The sequence below is a fragment of the Vulpes vulpes genome, unplaced genomic scaffold (assembly GCF_048418805.1).
Source record: "Vulpes vulpes isolate BD-2025 unplaced genomic scaffold, VulVul3 u000000715, whole genome shotgun sequence".
NCBI classification, from domain to species: domain Eukaryota; kingdom Metazoa; phylum Chordata; class Mammalia; order Carnivora; family Canidae; genus Vulpes; species Vulpes vulpes.
The window spans coordinates 74,821-88,471 of NW_027325805.1; the positions used below are offsets into that span (position 1 = coordinate 74,821).

The following is a 13,651-nucleotide window of genomic DNA, read 5'->3' on the forward strand; positions in this document are numbered from 1 at the left end:
ATGATTTGTACTGGTACCTCATTTAAAGACAGTATAAATTTATGAATGTTATTAACAATCCATATCTATTAAAATCATTTCTATTAGTATTGACCATATTTTAAAATACTGATTTCTTCACTAATAAATATATATCGAATATCTATGGAAAAGGGCTCAATGACTTTAAATGTGTATTTTGCTGTAGGTCACTCATTATCATTATGTGTTTTAGCAGCAGTAAGGATTAATTAAAATATTTTATTATTTTCTGCACAGTTTTTGCTTCTGCACTGGTCACTCTAACATAAGAAGAGTGAAACTATGTATTTTATATAACCTATTCAACTTCTGTTAGCACAGTACTTGTAAGTTATCTTAATTATATAGTGCCCAAATCTAGAAGTTCTGTGTCAAGATAACACATTGGAACTGTAATTTTCTCATGGCCCCTTGCATCTTCTGATTTCTTAGTGTGTAAATAATAGGATTCAGTAAGGGTGTGATAACAGTGTAAAATACAGCAAGGACTTTATTGCTTGCAAAACTATTGAATGGCCAGGCATAGATAAAGATACAAGGCCCAAAGAAGAGAGTGACCACAATGATGTGTGCAGACAGTGTTGGCAGAGCCTTGGCGAGCCCCCTGGATGATCTTTGTTGTACAGTGATCAGGATGACAGTGTAGGAGACAAGCAGCAAGATGAAGCAGATGAATGAGAGCAGCCCTCTGTCTCAATGACAAAGAATTCCAGGGTATATGTGTCCATACAAGCAAGCCTAATCACAAGGTCACAGAATATATTGTCTATGACATTGGGGCCATTGAAAGGCAAGTTGACTGTTAAAACCATCTGGTTCATGTTGTGTACAAAACCAATTGTCCATGATAGTATTATAAACCCACTCATCAGCCTGTGGCTCATGATTGTCCGATAGTGCAGGGGGTTACATATGGCTACATATCTGTCAAAGGCCATGGCTATCAAAAGAGTTGCCTCAGCACCCCCAAACAAGTGCGTAAAGAACATGTGTCATGCAGCCCCATATGGAGATGGTCTTGTGTTCATTGAGCAAGTCCATGATCAGGTGTGGTGGCAGTGAAGAGACATGTATCCAAAAAAAAGAGGTTTCCAAGGAGGAAGTACATGGGAGAATGAAGGGTGGAATCAAATGTTACTGTGACCATAATGAGAATATTTCCCCACACGGTAGCACTGTAGATAAAGGAGAATGTTACAAAGAGGAAAATCTGAAGTTCCCATCGTCCAGAAAATCTTAGTTAAAAAAACTCAGTCACTACAGATCCATTTTTAAGATCCATTTACTTGATTCACAAAGGCTCCAGAAGTTCTTTTATACAAACAGAATAAAGGGATGCCTCAGTGGCTCAGTCAGTTAACTGTCCAACTCTTGATCTCAGCTCAGGTCTTGAGCTCATGGTCTTGAGTTCAAGCCCTGCACTGGGTTCCACTTAAGAAAAAGACCAAAAAGATGAAAAATAAATAAAGCCACAATTAGCACTGATGTTTTCTATTTTATTTGATGATAATAGTTGGTGATATGAGAAAATATAATTTTAAATATATCAGCATCACCATCTACAATTTAAAATTATTTTATGGGTCACATCACTTTAAAACAACATTCTTATAACTATGCAGCAATTAAAAGCATTTGAAGGAGTGGAGGTTTTTATTTTCTATTGTTTTATTCTATAAAATGATACTCTTATCAATTGGTCTTGACTGCCACTAATTTTCTTACTTAGAAAAATTAGATAAGTAGTTACATTAGTATTTTTTGCCTTTTATTATCACAATGGCTGTCACCTCTTGAGATCATGTTACAACAATATATAAGGAATATAGAATTTCCTAATTTGGAAGATTAGGAAATTGTATTGTCCTGTATCTCCGAAGTCATTTTAAGATCTTTCAATGTTTCTGAAGTAAACAAAGAAAATGTAAATGTGCATACACACATACAAACACACACATACAACTTAGGGGTTAATTTGTACATGAAGGAAAGCCTTTAATTCATTAAAAATAATTTGTTCTTGCAGTGCCTGGGTGGCTCAGTCTGTTAAGTGTCTGTCTTCGGCTCAGGTCATAATCTCAGGGTCCTGGAATTGAGCCCAGCAATGGGGAGTCTGCTTCTCCCTCTCCCTCTGATCCACTCCCCTGCGCATGCTCTCTCTTTCTCTCTGCCTCAAAAACAAATAATAAAATCTTTAAAAAAAGATTTGATTTTTATTTTCTATTGTATAATATACTGAGAATTTTTTGAAATATGGACTCATCCTCAGATCTTTATGAACTTTTTTCTCAACTCCTGTATTACTATTATTCACAGTGAGAAGTCTGTGCATTGTGTATAAATGTATGTATGTGGTGTTTAAGAAGTAAATAGTGAAATGATTCAACTTAACCTATAGATTTTGTTTTGGTTTTAAAGTATCATACTAAATTTTCTTTACTTGGCTTTTTAGACATTGTTCATAGGATCTAGAGTGATCAAAAATGATCAATAACTATTAAGTGATTGCTGTATGCTAAACTGTTGTTAAGCATGTCACATACATTAATGCATTCAATGCTCATAACAATCCCTTGAGGGGAGTATTATTATTATCTTCATTTTGCATTAAGGAAACTATAGTATAGAAGTCTTTCATGACTTACAGTAATGCAGCTAACAGTGGTAAAAGCTGGTATTCAAGCCCAGTCAGTCTGATCCTGAATTGGGTCCATACTAATATACATATTGCCTCCAAAATTAAAGGAACATATATTTATGATCAATTTATCAAGTATCGATTGAGTTCATATGTTCCATGTGAACTGTTGAGATCCTCCTGTGTTATGGTTAATTACACTGTATTTTTTAAATACAGAATGAATCACTGTCCCACCTCTAGAGACAATCTACACATACATAATTATAAACAAAAATAGCAATTAATCAAGTAAAAATATTTAAGTTAGTACATGGTATATGTGATGAAGAATTTTGAAAAGATGGAGACCAATTCTAAGTGACTTTCAGCTACGGCTTCAGGTTCACTTGTTAATGTCTTCAAAACACTTAAAAAATAAACACCATCCTCATGGTCAGTAAACAAAAAATGAGGCTTGGAGAATATGTGAGAATTACTAGGAAGAAAACATTAAGAGCAGTGAGTAGGAGAAGTGATACATTTAGAAGAGGGACTAAATGCAGATAAGAAGGTGACTAATAAGTGTCTGTTCTCTTTTCTCCAATGAACCGTAACTTTCTCCTTGTTTTCATTTCTACTCAGGCCCTTGTGAAGACGTCCTACCACCATTATCCAATCTTAATTCCTTCCATTGTTTTCCTATCTTAGATATTTTAAGAATTGGATAATGCATACAAATTAGGGAAACTAAAGAAGAAAATTATGGAAATAGAGATGGTCAATCTCCAACAGTAGACAGAGTGGATGTTGAATGATAACAATGTGTGGAGGAACAGCCACCCACCACACCCTCTTTGAAGGACTGTGTTACATGATTATTGGGTGTGAGCAGACATTTTGCTTTGGAGACCTTTGTGACAGTAATTCTAATAATTCAATGCACTTTGGAGAAATGCAAGTCTTGATAATTATTAAATGAAATAAATATCCCAGCTACAATTTGGGAATGAATATCTTTGCTACTTGGAATTTCATGCCCCATGATACAATTACAACGGAAAAAGTTGGATATGAAAGGACTACAGTTAAGTATAATGCAATTAATACAAATAAAATCTACATTACAGCTTTATTTAGCTTTTTCATTTTATTTTAGAAGGAAAGCTGGCATTCATTTATGCTGATAGTTTTTGTTTCTCTTATTCCTCTCCTTCTTTTCCCAATCAAGTTTCTAAAATTATTTCTTTAGTTCTACACTTAATATACCTGTTATTACATTATGAGTGAATAAAAGCAATATAAATGAAAGGAAAGAAATTATATAGTTTAGACAGAAATTTATTAGTGAAGAAAATTTTCTTCCTCTTGAATAATCAATTGCATAGTTTATTATGACTATTTTTACTCAATTTATGATGTGTTTTGGAGGAATTTGAAGGAAAAATAATTATATATTAGACAAGGATGTACTTTGTAGTTGTTTATTTCTTACATCTTATTTAGCAAATGAAAAATCTAGGTCCGTATAATTAAGTAAATTTCCTGTATGTTAGATGTAGGACCACCCTAAAGAGATGTGGTATTAGGTGAGATGGTATATGGGTAAGCTGCTTGCTGGGTACAGAATGAGTGGGTAGATGGCATGTGCTGAATCTGAATCATTCACTGAAATTCAAGATTACAATCCAGAGAATTTTCCATATAAATTCCCAGTAGGAAAGGAGCAGGCCAAGACTTGTTTTATTAATTAGTGGAATATGAGCATTTCTGCTCTTGCTCTGTGTACAGAATATATATCACTTAATATAAAAGTAACTGAGTCTCTTAACTATAGAGAACTGAGTGTTACCAGAAGGGAGGTCAGTGGGGGGATGGGTTAAATTGGTGGTGAGGACTAAGGCATGCACCTGTCTTGATGAGTACCTGGTATTACTGGGAAGTTTTGAATTGCTATATTTACACCCGAGACTTATATTATAATGTATGTATAATGTATGTTAACTAACTGGAATTTAAATAAAGACTTTAATATATATATATATATATATATAATTGAGTCAAATAAATATTTTTCTTTCATTGAAGGCACTTTAAGAAAGAAGAAAAATTTCAATCTTGACTGATTTTATGTTTTTCAAAAGTTATGAATACTTATGCTAAAGTACTGAGGGATCTCAAACACAGTATGTGAGGTGAAAGAATCAAGACTCAAAAGGCCACATTTGTGATTTTATTTATATGAAACATCTGGTGAATACAAATCTGTAGAGACAATGTACTTTAGTGACTACCTTGAGCTGGGGAGTGGGTATAAGTGGGCAAGGTTTTCTTTCTGCGATGATGAAATGATCTAAAATAATTTTATGGTGATTGTTGCATGACTATGTGAATATAATAATAATAATTGAAATGTGTATTTTAAATTGGTAAATTCAGAGTATATGAATTATATTCAATGCATCTATTATACATTTTTCGCTTTTATTCTATTAAAATTATTGAATGTTACTTTAGTATTTTTAGTTTACTAGTGCTATCCAGCTGCTTTTACTCAAATATATTCAACTGTGAAACAGTTGATGACATACTGCATATCTAATTCAACTTAGGTTTAAATTTCTTAATGTCCCTTATTTGAATTTATTTTCTGATTATTTTTTTGTATCTGGAAGCTTGCCATTCTGTTCCTGTTAGAGAGGTTTGTTGATAGTTTCTGTACTATTTTAAATACTCATAATTGAGTTTCCTGAATTATTCACATTTTTATTCATTGCTTTGTATAGAACATTTTGTAGAAACTTCTCCATTTGTTTAAAAAAGATTATTTATTTATTTATTTATTTATTTATGAGAAGGAGAGAGGGAAGGCGGGCAGGGGGAGGGGCAAAGGGAGAATCCCAAGCAGACCTCACCTCTAGCATGGAGCCTGATGTGGGGCTCAGGTCAGGGCTTAATCTTACAACCTGGAGAACGTGACCTTAGCCAAATCAGGAGTTGAATGCTTGACTAGTTGTGCCACCCAGGTGCCTCAGGAATTCTCTCTTTTTATTTATTTATTTATTTATTTATTTATTTATTTATTTACTTAAGATCTTGTTTATATTTATGGTGTAATTGCCAGTTTTATACAGAGATTTTTACCTAGCTAGTTCTGGTCATTAATTCTCCCTTTCCTGCTTCTCCTTGAACTCTCATTATGATATGCTTATTAACATGTACTGTCAGCACCTGAAATGATGAAAAGAAATAATTGAATTTTTAATAATTTCATTGTTTTCAGTGCTAGTATGAGTTACCAGGATGCTCATAATTTGCTTTTCTTAATTTTATTCATCAGTTTTAATCATTGACCATCCACTGGCAAGTTTTACTCTTCAATATCATTTTGAGAGCATATATCCTTTAAATTTTTACAAAAACTTCTTGGTCCTAGATCATTGTGAAATAGTAAAGTGATGTCCCAGTGAGAGAGGACTTAATGTTTCAAAAGCCTCAGTCTTTTTCTTCCAGCCAACACAAAATCAATTAAAATAGTGTCTTCAGTTTCTTAAACCTCTAATGAATTACCTCTTGATGATGTTTCCACTCACCTGTTCTAAAGGCACAGTATGAAGAGCAATATGTTCAAGGAGTTAATCAAAATTGAAAATCTGCTTTTCACTCTCTGTGATGCTCTATGTATGAATTTATATACCATCTTCTGCTCTTTTTATAAATATGTGAGTTACTTTGGGGGCAGATGTGTTGGAGCTCTGCAAATCCAAATCGCAGTGGGAGTTGTTAGAGCACAGAGGCTGCTGCCCAAGCATGACCAGGAGAGGTGTTTACACTTTATTTCTGGCCCTGCACATGCTGTGATTCTCTCTGAGCAGTGGCTTGATTACAATGGACATTGTAATGTTTTTGGTTGAGTGTTGGTTGCTTGGTTGGTTGTGCTGTAGGAGTTGTAGACATCTTTGAATTAATGGATGCTTGTTTTCCCTCTTATTACTCCAAACTATCCTCTTACCTTCCTTTGAACAGCTTTGGGTAATTTTGTAGATGAATTATCTCCAGATTTCTCTGAGCTTAACATCTTCAACATAAAAATAGATCTCCATATGTTATAAATTTACTACTGACTGCATAATACAATTATGGTACAATATTAATATATTCAGGAAGTAGAAATTTTAAAAGACAAAGTTAAAATAAATTATATTGAGTGATTTAAAATTTGAAACTATACATTGATATTACAACTGCTTTAGGCTGATAATATTTAATAACTATTTTTATTTATGCAATTTTCAAAGAATATCTATGAGTCACAATATAGTTTCATAATCATTGCCACATTTTTTTTTTAAATATTGATTGTGTTCTTTTTTTAAAATTTTTTTTATTTATTTATGATAGTCACAGAGAGAGAGAGAGAGAGGCAGAGACACAGGCAGAGGGAGAAGCGGGCTCCATGCACCGGGAGCCCGATGTGGGATTCCATCCCGGGTCTCCAGGATCGCGCCCTGGGCCAAAGGCAGGCGCCAAACCGCTGCGCCACCCAGGGATCCCCCATTGCCGCTTTTACTATCAGTTATCATCAACTGTTGTTCTATGAGAACAACAATACTGCCTTTAAAAAATTAATCATAATTGATTATCTTGGTATACTTTTCGCCATTGGGTTCAAAGTTCATTTGAATAACATGCCAACAAAGGATATCGTGAATAACTTTCACATTGGCGGATATTGCTGTCACTTATATGGGGTTATTATTTAATTCCAGTCAGATTCACCACTTAGCCCATGTATTAATGTGGTTTTAGACATAGACATCACATTTATTATCGGAGAAAATAAAATTGATGAAAAATTATTATATGTATAGATGTTAAAATCATCCATACTTTTGTATAATGGAAAATTCATTCCCATAAAAATATGATTCTACCTTAAATTTGCAAATCATTAGAAATAATTTTCTGTGTAGTTTTTGATATTGTCTGCTGATAAGAAGTACATTTTATTTACTGCCACATCACTTATGTAACTATTTTTTATAGTGACTGAGAACAGAAGTATTTTTGCAATAGAATGTGGCTCTTGCCCTTTTGCTATTAATCAGAAACATTTGAGAAAATTTTATTACATTTGGTGAAAAATTTAAACCATTTATTAACTGGTGGGTATTAAAACAGCAAAAAATTTATAGTATTATTTTATATATTTTTTGTATATTTTTTAAAGGAGTTCGATTTGCCAACATATAGCATAACACCCAGTGCTCATCCCACCCAGTGCCCCCTCAGTAACCATCACCCAGACACACCAAACCCCTGCCCACCTCCCTTTCCACTACCCCTTGTTCGTTTCCCAGTTAGGTGTCTCTCATGTTCTATTACCCTCACTGATATTTTTACTCATTTCCTCTATTTCCCTTTATTCCCTTTCACTATTTTTTATATACCCCAAATGAATGAGACAATATCATGACTGTCCTTCTCCAATTGACTTGCTTCACTTAGCATAATACCCTCCAGTTATATCCACGTTGAAGCAAATGGTGGTTTTTATCATTTCTAATGGCTGAGGAATATTCCATTGTATACATAAACCACATCTTCTTTATCCATTCATCTTTCGATGGACACCGAGGCTCCTTCCACAGTTTGGCTATTGTGGACATTGCTGCTAGAAACATCGGGTTGCAAGTGTCCCAGCATTTCACTGCATCTGCATCTTTGGGGTAAATCCCCAACAGTGCAAATGCTGAGTCATAGGGCAGGTCTATTTTTAACTCTTTGAGGAACTTCCACACAGTTTTCCAGAGTGGCTGCACCAGTTCACATTCCCACCAACAGTACAAGAGGGTTCCCGTTTCTCCACGTTCTCTCCAAATTTGTTTCCTGTCTTGTTAATTTTCCCCATTCTCACTGGTGTGAGGTGGTATCTCATTGTAGTTCTGATTTGTATTTCCGTGATGGCAAAGGATGCGGAGCATTTTCTCATGTGTTTGTTGGCCAAGTCTGTCTTCCTCTATGAAATTTCTGTTCATGTCTTTTGCCCATTTCAGGATTAGATTGTTTGTTTCTTGGGTGTTGAGTTTAATAAGTTCTTTATAGATCTTGGATACTAGCCCTTTATCTGATACGTCATTTGCAAATATCTTCTCCTATTCTGTGTTGTCTTTTAGTTTTGTTGAATGTTTCTTTTGCTGTGCAGAAGCTCTTTATTTTGGTGAAGTCCCAATAATTCATTTTTGCTTTTGTTTCTCTTGCCTTCATGGATGTATCTTGAAACTTGTGGCCAAGTTCAAAAAGGGTGTTGCCTTTGTTCTCCTCTAGGATTTTGATGGATTCTTGTCTCACATTTAGATCTTTCATCATTTTTAGTTTATCTTTGTGTATGGTGCAGAGAGTCATCTAGTTTCATTCTTCTGCATGTGGATGTCCAATTTTCCCAGCACCATTTATGAAGAGACTGTCCTTTTTCCAGTAGATAGTCTTACGTGCTTCGTCAAATATTAGTTGACCATAAAGTTGAGGGTCCACTTCAGGATTCTCTATTCTGTTCCATTGATCTATGTGTCTGTTTTTGTGCCTGTACCACACTGTCTTGATGACCACAGCTTTGTAGTACTTCCTGATCTGACATTGTATTGCCCCCGGCTTTGGTTTCCTTTATCAATATTCCCCTGCCTATTCTGGGTCTTTTCTGATTCCACACAAATCTTAAGATGATTTATTACAACTCTCTGAAGAAAGTCCATGTATTTTGGATAGGGATTACATTAAATGTGTAAATTGTCCTGGGTAATATTGACATTTTCACAATATTAATTCTTCCAATCAATGAGCATGGAATATTTTTCCATCTCTTTGTGTCTTCCTCAATTTCTTTCATAAGTGTTCAGTGGTTTTTAGGGTATAGATCCTTTACCTCTTTGGTTAGGTTTATTCCTAGATATCTTATGCTTTTGGGTGCAATGGTAAATGGCATTGACTACTTAATTTCTCTTTCTTCAGTCTCATTGTAAGTGTATAGAAATGCCACTGACTTCTGGGCATTAATTTTGTATCCTGCCATGCTACCAAATTGCTGTATGAGTTCTAGCAATCTTGGGGTGGAGTCTTTTGGGTTTTCTATGTACAGTATCATGTCATCTGCAAAGAGGAAGAGTTGGACTTCTTCTTGGCCAATCTGATTACCTTTTATTTCTTTTGTTGCCTGACTGCCAAGGATAGGACTTCTAGTACTATGTTGAATAGCAGTGGTGAGAGTGGACATCTCTGGCGCCCTGGGCCAAAGGCAGGCGCTAAACCACTGCGCCACCCAGGGATCCCCTGTATTTCTTTAAATACACAGAAGCAGTCCAATTTTTAAATATGTCTGTTTCCTTGAGAATTTCTAGAAGGCTTTGTGTTTATACTTAGATACATATTTTCACTTATTTTATAGAATTTATGGTTATGTCTGTTTTTTATATTTTTCTCAGAACACTGATTTTATCCTACTTTTTATCTACTACTACTAATATTGAATAGCTTTTTTAAATTTCCAAGTACCACTTTTTCCACATATCATTGATTAGTGGGACATTTCTAACAGCCTAGAGAGCCTCTCTGTATTAATCTCTAGTTAAAACCAAACTGAATTGTGTCATTATGATTGCCTCAATTTTGCTTAATTTTAACTCTCAATACCTCCTCTCTTGGTAATACTGTTATTAAAGTATTAAGAATTTAAATATAGACTTCCTGATTCCATAGTCAATTTCTGTAGATGAGATCACATGATTTATAGTTGTGAATTTGATTACTTAATTATCTGTTTAATTTTGAGGTATCTGGACTTCTCTGACAATTAGTGGTATATCCTTAGGTGTTTTGATATCTATTTTTTGAGGAAATCTTGCTTCAGTAACATCTCTCAAAGTGTTTCCTACTTCTCAATGAAAAATTTACAAGTTATATTCCCAAGTATGGGAAAAGAAAACAGCTCTGAAGTATCTCTTCCATAATGTTAATCAGACTGATCAAAGAATACATACAAGCCTCCTTTATTTGTCAAACATACTTTTATTGAGTTTATGTTTTATTTTAGGCATTAAAATGCTTTAAAAAGGTAACCCTTTTTTAAAAAAGTAAGCTTTGGGAATTTAAAGATAATAAACACAAAACTTCAGTCTTCAATGCGTTTACCTAACTAACGTTCTAGGCTCCTGTCTCTGTCACACAAATTAGTTGCTGAAATTGCTTCTATAATTCACTTACTTTTTAAAAAGCAGTAAAAATAGGGGCACCTGGGTGGTGCAATCAGTTAAGCCTCTGATGCTTGGTTTTGGCTCATATGGTGATTTCAGGGTCCTGAGATCAAGCCCCACAGCAGATTCTTTGCCCAGTGTGGAGTATTCTTGAGATTTTCTCTCCTACTCCCTCTACCCCTCCTACCTTTGCTCACTTATGCTCTCTGTCTCTCTCAAAATAAATAACAAATATTTTTTAAAATTAAAAATTAAAAACTGTAAAAATAAAAATGCATTATTGTCCATTTCTATTTTGTGTCTAGTTAGTTCTTAACTTGAATGTCAATTCAATTTTCCCATCTTTGATTATAAAATTTTAGTAAGGACTACATAAGTTTATGAATTAGTATTAATATAATTCTGAGGATAACAAATGCCAAAAAGTTTTTTTTATGATAATGGTGATAATAATATAAACTGTGCCCCAGGTGGATAAAGATAAAAATGTCATGGCTCATTTCTATACACTTTCTAGCATCTTCCCTAAAGTGGTTATGGTAGACCATACTGTTGTTTCATTAAGGCATTTCAACCAGTTTAAATATCCACCATCAATATCTTTCTGTCATTGAAAACTCTAATGAATAAATAATAGTAAAGTCCTGTTATGAATCAAGCACCAGACTAAACATATTTGTATGTATTGCCATTTTTAGCTCTTACCAGAGCACTGTGAAGTAGGCATCATTCTATGCATGTTACAGCTAAGGAAATTAGGGCTGCAATAATTTAAATGACTTGCCTAAGATTCACTTGATTTGTAATTCAGAGAGTTAGTTGAACCCACACTATGAGGCAGTTGCTCTCTGAATTGCACTACTAGATGGTAGTGGTGTGATGAAGTGGTGAAGCCAACTAATATATCCTATTGGTTTGTTATACAGTTATATAAATTGGATTCACTCTAACTCATCTAATTGATAATCCTCTAAATATTTTGTAACTGTATGAAACACATATACATTCCTATTCAGGTCTTTGCAGACATCTGGTTAGAATGTGAAAGTTGAAAAGACAATAAAACCAGGCACAAGGGGATCCCTGGGTGGCTCAGCGATTTAGTGCCTGCCTTTGGCCCAGGACGCGATTCTGGAGATCAGGGACCGAGTCCCACATCAGGTTCCCAGCATGGAGCCTGCTTCTTCCTCTGCCTGTGTCTCTGCCTCTCTCTCTCTCTCTCTATGTCTATCATGAATAAATAAATAAATCTTAAAAAAAAACAGGCACAAGGTGGAGAAGAAAATGGTGAGACTTTGGAAAGGGTGGTTTGTACTAGTGTGTGACATCAAACAATGAAAAGAATGGATGGAATAAGATTTGATCAGATGAATGAGTAGAATGGAAGAACACAATTAATAGAAAAACAGAAAACAGATGCTTCGAGGAAAAGGAAGAAAAATGCAGAATAATTCAGTATGAAAGGAGTTTTTCTGATTTAATTATAGAGGCATAAATAGCATTATGACTTAATGAAGAAAACCAAACAATTAGGCTATCATCTTCTAACTCATTCATGAAAAAGTGATTATTTTAACTGCATATCGTCTGCTCTAAAAAATTCATTTCAACTGTTTATGTCTCCTGCTTTTTCCAAGTAAGTTCACTCCTGTCCCACAGTTTCCGCATGGCTGACTTGACCTCTTTGTTCCGAAGTGTGTAGATGAGGGGATTCAGCATGGGTGTAATAACATTGTAGAGTACAGACACCATTTTGTCCACAGAAAATGTGGAGAAGGGACGAGCATAGATGAAAATACAGGGTCCAAAGAAGAGTGTTACCACCATAAGGTGGGAGCCACAGGTGGCGAGTGCCTTTTGCCTTCCCTCCTTGGAGCGAATCTTGACCAGGATAGTGGAATAGGAAGAAAGCAGTACCACAAAGGAACTGGTAGAGATCAACCCACTGTTAGATACCATTAGCAATTCAATAACAAATGTGTCTGCACAGGCAAGTTTGATGACAGGCGGAACATCACAAAAGAAGTTGTCCACATGGTTTGGTCCACAAAAAGGCAAATGGATAGTGAGGATCATCTGGACAGTAGAGTGCACAAACCCTCCCATCCAGGAGGCAGCTACCAACATACAGCATAATCTTCGACTCATAATAGTGGTATAATGCAGAGGGCGACAAATTGCAACATAACGATCATAGGCCATTACTGTGAGCAGGAACATCTCAGCTGCCCCTACAAAATGCAGAAAGAAGAGCTGCACGATGCATTGGTCATAGCGAATGAGCTTCTCATTATTCAGAAGATCAGCCAGAAGCTTAGGGGTAGTTACTGTTGAATAACATAAGTCCAGGAAAGAGAGGTTGCCAAGAAGGAAATACATGGGTGATGAATTCAGATAGTTATCAGAGGCCACTGTGACCATAATGAGCACATTGCCTACCCAAGTGGACACGTAGAAGAAAAGAAATAGTACAAATAACCCTGCCTCAATAGATGGGGTCTGTGAGAAGCCTGCCAGGACAAAGTTTCTCACCATCTCTGTTTGGTTTTCATCCATTTGACCTGGCTCCTTGATTAAAGAAATTAAACAAGGGGCATTAGTAACATTGAAAGTGAATGAGATATTTCACACAAAATGCAAGAATCTTCCCATTTCAAAGTAAATATTTCTCTCTAGGATATATCCTCATTGATTATGTAAAATAAATTATTTTATCCTTAGCTGATATTGAATATATATTCTCCAATAAGTTCCAACTTTAAGACAA

The 13,651-nt window shown here is 35.0% G+C and overlaps 1 protein-coding gene and 1 pseudogene across 1 annotated transcript; both read right to left on the bottom strand.

Annotated features, from left to right (window-relative positions):
* Positions 1-378: 378 nt before the first annotated feature.
* On the bottom strand, positions 379-6,716 carry LOC140597480 (olfactory receptor 4L1-like; annotated as a pseudogene).
* A 5,782-nt stretch (positions 6,717-12,498) lies between these two features.
* Positions 12,499-13,440, bottom strand: LOC140597484 (olfactory receptor 4Q2-like). Its single transcript, XM_072746079.1, has one exon. The coding sequence runs from the start codon at positions 13,438-13,440 to the stop codon at positions 12,499-12,501; it is 942 nt and encodes a 313-aa protein (XP_072602180.1).
* Positions 13,441-13,651: the final 211 nt, after the last annotated feature.